The 8,832-nt window shown below is 46.9% G+C and overlaps 1 protein-coding gene across 1 annotated transcript; it reads right to left on the bottom strand.

Annotated features, from left to right (window-relative positions):
- Window positions 1-4,822: 4,822 nt before the first annotated feature.
- Window positions 4,823-8,599, bottom strand: LOC128122653 (trafficking protein particle complex subunit 2). Its single transcript, XM_052758278.1, has 2 exons — window positions 8,437-8,599; window positions 4,823-5,481 (listed from the first exon to the last, which is right to left on the bottom strand). The coding sequence occupies exon 2, from the start codon at window positions 5,443-5,445 to the stop codon at window positions 5,023-5,025; it is 423 nt and encodes a 140-aa protein (XP_052614238.1). The 5' UTR covers window positions 5,446-5,481; window positions 8,437-8,599; the 3' UTR covers window positions 4,823-5,022.
- Between the last annotated feature and the right edge of the window lie 233 nt (window positions 8,600-8,832).

Raw genomic sequence — 8,832 nt, 5'->3', positions numbered from 1 at the left:
GGTTTTTAACTGGTTGGACTCAGATTCCCTAGATAGACCTTTCTCATTCAGGTGATAGCTCCCCTCCATCACTTTCTCATATTTCACTCTTCTCACCCTCCTCTCCTGGGTCAGGGGTAACTGGATAGCTCCTGGACGTATCCCTGGCTCTGCAGCAGCTGGCCGCACTGATTTCTCTACCCATGGGTTAGTCAGTTTCCTGTTCCTATGACCAAATACCCGAGAGAATCAACTTAGAGGGAGGAGAGGTTTATTCCGGGTCCTGGTTTCTGAGGCTTCGCTCTGTGGTGTGTGGTTCTGTTGCTTTGGACCTGTGGTGATATGGAACATGAAGGTGGGGAGTTCTGGGAAAACAAAGTATTCATCTCCTGGTAGCTGGGAAATGGTGAGAGAAGGGTCTGGGGACACAATGAGACAGAAACAGTGGACCCATCTCTCCTGTGGAACTGGGTTCTGTTCAAATCTGTTAAAATTGGGCTGGTGGGATGGTTCACTGGGTTTCAGGTGCTCGCTGCTAGGCCTGACATCATGAGTTCCATCCCTGGACCCACATGATGGAAAGAGAGAACAGCTGTAATTCCAGTTACAGTTGATTGCCTCCAAGGGCACTGCACACAGACAGTCCATAGACACATTCAGGCAAAACACTCATGTAAATAAAATTAAACAAAATCTCCAAAAAAATTAAATTACTACTGAAAATAATAATAGTGAAAGAAATTAAAACGAAGAAAGAAAAAAATGTCTACATCATATCAGGCTGGGTGTGGTGGCACACACCTGTAATCCTGGTACAAGATGAGGCAGGAGAATTTTAAGTTCCAGGCCAGATCACCTAGAAAACAAATGAAATGTACTGGCTGGCAAAAGGCTTGCCTGACATGTAGGAGGCCCAGTTCAATACAAAAATTCAACACAGAAACAAGGGAAAAGGTTGAAGGCCTCTGAAAAGGTGAGTGAAGGGTTTCTCCTTCCTTCCTTCTGCATCTTGACAGACTTTCACACAGCTCCAGGGCCACCTAGCTCCAGGTTCTGCACCTGCTCCCATTTCCCTTAGAGCTCAGCTCAGGGTATCACAGGAGCATCAGTTCCTAGAGGTCATTTGATACACCTCTTCCCCCTCTAGAGGGAAATGGATGTTAGACTTCTGGCCCCAGGGCCCAGTTAGAGTCCAGGCCTTGAGCCCCCTTCAGCTAGGAACCAGAGACCTTTTTGTTAGAACTCAACAATCCTGTTCTGGAATTCTTCTTCAAAGAAGTTAGAGGCCATATTGTTATAATTGCCTATTCTTTTATCAGTTACCATTGGCACCTCCCCATTCCACTCCAACCTGGCCCCCCATTTGAGATAGGGTTTCATGTATACCAGGTTGTCCTTACACTCTCTATGTAGTTGAGGATGGCCTTGAACTTTTTTTTTTAATATATTTTTTTATTTTTTGGTTTTTTCAAGACAGGGTTTCTCTGTGTAGCTTTGTGCCTTTCCTGGTACTCGCTTTGGAGACCAGGCTGGCCTCGAACTCACAGAGATCCACCTGCCTCTGCCTCCTGAGTGCTGGGATTAAAGGTGTGCGCCACCACCGCCTGGTGGCCTTGAACTTTTTTTTTTTTTTTTTTTTTTTTTCCCCGAGACAGGGTTTCTCTGTGTAGCTTTGCGCCTTTTTCCTGGAACTCACTTGGTAGCCCAGGCTGGCCTCGAACTCACAGAGATCAGCCTGGCTCTGCCTCCCGAGTGCTGGGATTAAAGGCGTGCGCCACCACCGCCCGGCCGGCCTTGAACTTTTGATACCTCCCCAGCTTTCATTTCCCAAGTGCTAGGATTACAGGCTGGTGCTCCCACACCTAGTCTATTGGATAGGAATCCCAGGCTTTGATGAATGCTAGGTAAGCACTCTTCCAATTGAACTATACTCTCTTGCCCTGTTGTTAACCTCTTGGTGTGTCTAATTTATAAGTTACATTATCCCAGCTATATATGGACAGGATAAAAGAAAAAAAAAAAGGTCTGTGTGTCACTTGGTACTATTAAGTACTGTCAGTGTTTTCAGGAACCCGCTGGGGAAGCTGAGCATGTTCGTGACTGACACCCCAGCACTGAACAGGGGGTTATAAAGCAAGAACCCTTTGTAAGGCCAAAGCACGATGGCTTGTTGAGTAAAGGTGGCTGCTGCTATCATCTGACGACAACCTGAGTTTGATCCCAGGGACCCACAGAGTCGGAGGCGAGAACCAACTCCTGCACGTTGGTTCCTGACCTCCATGTTTACTGGTGGTACATACACAACATAAATAAATGTAAATTTCCAAAAAGGTGGGTGGTGCCTGAGGAACCCTCTGGTCTCCACACACACATGACCATGCATACACAAACTCAGTGGGGAATTAAGATGGAATCCACTAGGAGCAGGAGTTCGAACACAGTCCCCACAGACAAGGGGAGGTAGATAATATACCTTTGAATCCATTACTTTTGTTTTCCTCACGGTGCTGGGAATCTAACCCAGAACCTTGTGCCTTCCAGGCAAGCTCTCTACCACAGGTGAGAGCTCCAGGTCCCAGCAGCACATTTTCTAAAGCGCAGAGAACAACCTGGAAAGCCAGAGCTTTGCTTCGAAGCCCTGTGGTAGACATGCTGGGGTGGTGAATTTCTCGAGTGATTATAGGCATGCTGTAGGAAACATGCACTTTCATGATTTTAAAGAACAGTGTTCTTTCCTTAATCTGTCTGGGACGACTTATGGCCAAACCAACAATTTAATAAGTAGACACACAGCAAAGAACATGTCAGCATTTGGTTGTGACAACTTGCCAGCCCCCAGTAAGTCTGTTGTGGGTTACTGAGCAGACAGCACCCCCTGCAGGAAAACAATAGTCAGCATGTAATTTTATTGCCAATGGCAATTTCTCTAACAGCAAACACTGGATGTCCACATCTCCTGCCTCTCAGGTTTTGCTTTTGCCTGTATTTTGTGTTCTACCCTTGAGTCCCATCTCCCCACAGGAGGAGAGTATCTGTGTTCTCTAGGAGGCAGTATCTGTGTTCACAGAGCCCATGACTCCCCAGTTCCAGGTTGTGTTTTCCACAGCTAAGCAGAGCCAGGTTAGCCCCAGAACCCCGCCCTTTCATCTTCCCCAGTTGTCTCAGCCAGTGAGCGTCCTGACTGCATTACATGACAGTAATGACAGGATAGGTCTCAAGATGTGATGACGGTACTATCAGATATGGAAAGAAGCTGCCTCAACTTGACCAAGAGTGGCTGTGTGCGGGCCTGGAGAACACAGTTCCAGGCAGCCGAGGTGTTAGGTTAACTGGATACCTACTTTAACTGCTGTGGTCATCTTGCTAGGCAGGTATGATTCCAGGCTGTGCCTGAAGAGCCGAGACCAGTTCAGTGGTGTGACAGGTGACTCAGTGAGTCAGGAAGGGCCATGGTGGGTGCTCAGGACAGCCTGACTCTGGATCTTGTTTTTCTTCCTGGTGGATTTTTGGGGTGTCTTTACATAGGCCAAGCTGCCCATAGCTTTCCACTAGGAGAGACAGAGTGGCGATGGAATCTGCTCAGTCTTTTTCTTGCTTGGGGCCTGTCCATCACCGAACCTCAGCTTTGCTTCTGGGAACAAGATTGTAAGCATCTGCCTGGAGTGTCCTGGCAGCCCTCAGGCCACCCTTGGGATGCTCCACACACATCATGCCTCGCAGCGGTTAAGATGACAGCAGGCAAGCACGGGGCTAAACCTAGGCCCGCAAGTGGTGTGTCCACCTCTCCCTCCAGGCCGTGAAGACTTCGTCCAGTCCAGGGTCTTGTCGGCTTAGCAGCAGAAACTCTCCACCAAGACACCAAATCCTTGTAGAGGTCCTCGAACCTCAGAGTTCTGATGGGCTGTGGCTCACTCAAGTACACTCTATTTTTCTTTCTTTTTGTACTGGGGGGGGGACAGGGAGGGGATGGCGGGTAGAAACTCTGGTTTCTAGAGTTTCCACTCGGTACAGTTATGGGGCATCTTTTTTTTTTGGTTTTTCGAGACAGGGTTTCTCTGTGTAGCTTTGCGCCTTTCCTGGAACTCACTTTGTAGACCAGGCTGGCCTCGAACTCACAGAGATCCTCCTGCCTCTGCCTCCCGAGTGCTGGGATTAAAGGCGTGTGCCACCACCGCCCGGCTCAGTTATGGGGCATCTTAAGGCTTATCTGTGGCTTAGATAGCCAAGGAGTCCTGAAGAGGGTCCCAGATCTGGAACTGAAGTTATAGATGGTAAAGAACCATCATGTAGGTGTTGGAACTCAAACCCAGGTGTCCTCTTTTTTGTTTTTGTTTGTCGAGACAGGGTTTCTCTGTGTAGCTTTGCACCTTTCCTGAAACTCACTTGGTAGTCCAGGCTGGCCTCGAACTCACAGAGATTTGCCTGGCTCTGCCTCCCGAGTGCTGGGATTAAAGGCGTGTGCCACCACCGCCCGGCGGTGTCCTCTTATATAGTAGCAAGTGCTCTTAATTCTGAGCCACCCCTGCCCTTTTTTTTGGAGATCTGGAACTCACGAAGTAGTCAAGCTGAGATCCACTGGCTTCTGCCTCTCAGGGGCTGGGATTAAAGTTGTGTACCACCAAGCCTGGCTTACTTCTTTTCTTTTTTTTTTTTTCTTTTCTTTTTTGGAGACAGGGTCTTTGTACATACCTCTGATTATCCTGGAACTCATTATATAGATCAGCCTGGCCTAGAACTCAGAACTCAGAGATCCGCCTGCCTCTGCCTCCCGAGTGCTGGGATTAAAGGCGCGCGCCACCACCGCCCGGCTTAAGTTTTTTTTAATTATCTCAATCAGTAAAGATAGAGGTTTATTCTTTATTTACAAGCAAATGCTAACGTTGATAACTAACATGAAAAAAAGAGATTTGTTACATATAAAGGAAATTTTATGATATAAAGATAAGTTGAGACATGTAAAGTTTTGCCAGGCTGTTTTCTCAAGTTACTTCCTATGCATACACTCCTGAGCAGACCCCACTGTGATTCTGAAGTTTTCTGCGTTTAGCTTAAAAGATGTTTCTTTCCAAGAAACTGAACTTTTCTTTCAAATGCACTTGACCGAATAGGAGAATTGGGCTCATAGAAGGGATTCATGGCAAACTTGATGTACAGATCATAGACATCGGTGAAGAAGTTCTTGATGCCATCTTCTTGCCTCATGTCGTGAAGCATGATGAATCTCATGTGCCCAGCAGTGACGAAAGCTGACACAAACCACTCATTGAATTTGTCCACGGTTTTCAAGTACATGCTGTTGGACAGCCACACGTTTTCATCAACCAGGTCCAGGGCGGCGTGAGCTATGAACTGGTTCAGGTGTCGGTGTTCATCTTTGGGTTCTGCTTTCCCAGCTGGCAAAAACTCCATTTCAAAAACTGGATTATCATGGTGGCCGACAATTACAAAGTAGAAGCTTCCAGACATCGTCTTCTGTAAATGTACAGCTCCTGTAGTGAGATGCTGGCAACAGAAACACCCGGTCAATACATGAAAAATTTTATTTTATTTTATTTTTATTTTTGTTTTTGAGATAGGCCATGTTAGCCTTGAAATCTCAATCCTACCTTAGCCTCCTAAGTGCAGGTATTACAGGCATTAGCCACCACACCTAGCTACCTTTATTAAAATTTCACCCTTCCCCCAACGATTTAATATACCTCTAGCATACACTAAATCTGCATATGCATTTCCTTTATCTTTGGGTTTTTGTACTTTTTATGAAACAAAAGGAAAGCTGCTCATCATCTAGATCATTTCAATAGGTTCAGAAAATAAATTTGACAAAAACCTACCATCTTTCATTGATTAAAAACAGAAAAATAGCCAGGCGGTGGTGGTACACGCCTTTAATCCCAACACTCAGGAACAAGAGGCAGGTAGATCTCTGTGAGTTCGAGGCCAGCCTGGTCTACAGAGTAAGATCCATGATAGCCAGGGCTATACAGTGAAACTCTGTCTCAAAAAAACAAAATCCAAAAGTAAGTTTACAATTAATGGTCACAGACTGCAGGGCCATGGTAGCTCACACCTGAAATCCCAGCACTGTAGAGACTGGGGCAGAAAGACTGTCAGGAATTTGAGGCCACCGGGGCTACCCAGTGAGTTTCAGCAAGCCAGGGCTAGAGTCTGAGGTGCTGTCTCTAAAAACAAAACAAAACCAAAAAACTACAAGCTAAAAGCTTTCTTCTTCTTCTCCTTTTTGTTTTTTTTTTTTTTTTTTTTGAGACAGGGTTTCTCTGTGTAGCTTTGCGCCTTTCTTGGATGGAACTCGCTTTGTAGACCAGGCTGGCCTCGAAGCTTTCTTCTTAAAATCAGAAACAAGGCAAGATCAGGCCTCTGCCTTTCGGGCTAAGATAAAGTTTAGGAACTCGGGGAGAGTGCCTCTCTCTGCCACTTCTGTTCAGCACTGTACTGGAGATGTCAGCCAGGGAAATAAAGCTAATGGAAAGAAATAAAAAGCATTCACACTATAAAGTCAAAACTGTCTGAAGTTGATATCATATACATAAAATGCCCTATGGAACCACTTACAGGAAGGTTCAGTAAGGTTACAGGAAACAAGATCAAGACAGAAACAACAGCTGGATTTCTCTAGACTAGCAACTAATCCAGGAGTGATGGAGAAGGGACAATCACTTAAGAAAATATTTTCCGGCCAAGAGCACTGGCTGCTCTTGCAGAGGGCCTAGGTTTCCAAAGAAAATCCCTGAAGAATTAAAGAATCTGACCATTCTTGAAAAGGTATAAGCGGGGTTGGGGATTTAGCTCAGTAGTAGAGCGCTTGCCTAGCAAGCGCAAGGCCCTGGGTTCGATCCTCAGCTCCAAAAAATAAAAAATAAAAAAAAGTTATAAGTAAATCACGGCAGGGGAGTCTTTTTCTTCAATGGTATAGCCACTGTTAATTTGTCTATGTTCCAGTAAATAACCTCCTACCTATGTATATGCAAATGACCCTAATTAGACTTTAGACTCTGTGGGTCTCTCTTTCTGTGTGTCAACACACACACACACACACACACACACACACACACACACACACACACACACACACACACGAGGCCAGTGTGTAAAGGTACTTGTCATGTATGCACGGTGACCCAAGTTCAATTCCAGAACTCACATAAAGGTGGAAGGAGGAGCCAGGTTTGGCTTGGTAGCACATGTTCTTAATCCCTGAGCTCAGGAGGCAGAGGCAAGAGGATCCCTTGAGTTTGAGCCTCATTTGTCCACAAAACAAGTTCCAGGACCACTAAGGCTACATAGACAGAACTTGTCTCCAAAAAGAAAAGAGAAATAGAAGACTCAAGGACAGAACTGACTCCATAAAGTTGTCCTCTGACCGCCACACATCTACAGGCACTCACACTAATGTATCGTATACAAACACAATAATAGTAATTTTAAAAATGTAAAAACATGGAAATAAAAAGAGGAACTTATGCGGGAAGAAGGGTTCAATGGGAGTGGGGTGAGAGGGTGTGAAAAGTACATTATACACATGTCAAAGGAACTTGTCAAGGGATGATAATTTTAAAAAACATTGAGTGGAATATCATCCATGTTTATGGATTAAAGATGGCAATACTCCTACAGACCTACAGACTCGATGTGGCTTCTTTCAAATAGCCATCTAACTTATTTCTGAACTTAACCACACAATTGCGGAAGTAATGACAGAGTGGTACTGGCCTAAGTTACGACATATCAAAATGACCAATGGGATTCTTTTTTTTTTTTTTTTTGGTTTTTCGAGACAGGGTTTCTCTGTGTAGCTTTGCGCCTTTCCTGGGACTCACTTGGTAGTCCAGGCTGGCCTCGAACTCACAGAGATCTGCCTGGCTCTGCCTCCCGAGTGCTGGGATTAAAGGCGTGCGCCACCACCGCCCGGCCTACCAATGGGATTCTCATCCATTAAGTAAACACGTACATTTGCCATTTGATTTTATTATCTACCTTTTAAAAAAAAATTTAAAGGTGTTACGTAGTCCAGACTGGCCTCTAACTGTCAGAAGATGGCTTTGAATTTCTCACCCTTCTGCCTCCCCCTTTCCAGTGCTGGGATTATCCACTATGCCCCTCTTAATTTTTTTTTTTTTTTAAACTTTATTTCCGGGGCTGGGGACCAGATCCAAAGCCTCGGTGCTCGCTCGGCAAGAGCTCCACCACTGAGCCACACCCCATCCTAAGGAAAACGAAGCACACACCCACTGAAGTGGTCAAACTGTGTCTTCCCGGCCTCCCCCTGCACACCCCCCCTTCTTCCCCTCTCCAGCTCTGGACTTGGCGTTTTGCTACAGGGTCGTGCTGTCCCACAGACTGGCTTAGGACTCGGGGCGACCCTCCCGGGCGCCTAAGCGCTGGGATCACAGGCGAGCGCCGCGCCGCCCAGTGTGGGGCTCTGACGACTGCCAATACCTCACAGAAGCCGACTTCCTCTAGTTCAGGAGTGGTGGTGCCGGTGACGGTGGGGAAGGGGTCCAGCGCCCATGACCCAACCTTAACGTCCCCTCACAGGCTCGCTCCGCCCATCGGAGCGGGAAGGCGGCCGACTGAGCATGCGTACACGTTCGCGCCTATCAAGGAGCGCCTGGACGGCCCGCCCCGGCTGCCATCTTGACACCGAGAGGGACGGGAGACTGCGCATGCTCGCGAAAGCGCCAAGTGCACGGTTTCCCCCCCCGGCCTGACTCTGGCCGCCATCTTGGATCAAGGCGGCTCGGACGACTGGGCATGCGCCCATGTGCCGCGCGTTGGGATTTGGCCGCCATTTTGGGTCTGGGCATGGTAGGACGTCGGGTGTTGGCGGACCTT

The sequence above is a fragment of the Peromyscus californicus genome, unplaced genomic scaffold, assembly GCF_007827085.1.
Source record: "Peromyscus californicus insignis strain IS unplaced genomic scaffold, ASM782708v3 Scaffold_3__1_contigs__length_106647218, whole genome shotgun sequence".
NCBI lineage: Eukaryota > Metazoa > Chordata > Mammalia > Rodentia > Cricetidae > Peromyscus > Peromyscus californicus.
The sequence above is the reverse complement of the archived record's forward strand: the minus strand, read 5'-3'. Positions and strand labels throughout refer to the sequence as shown.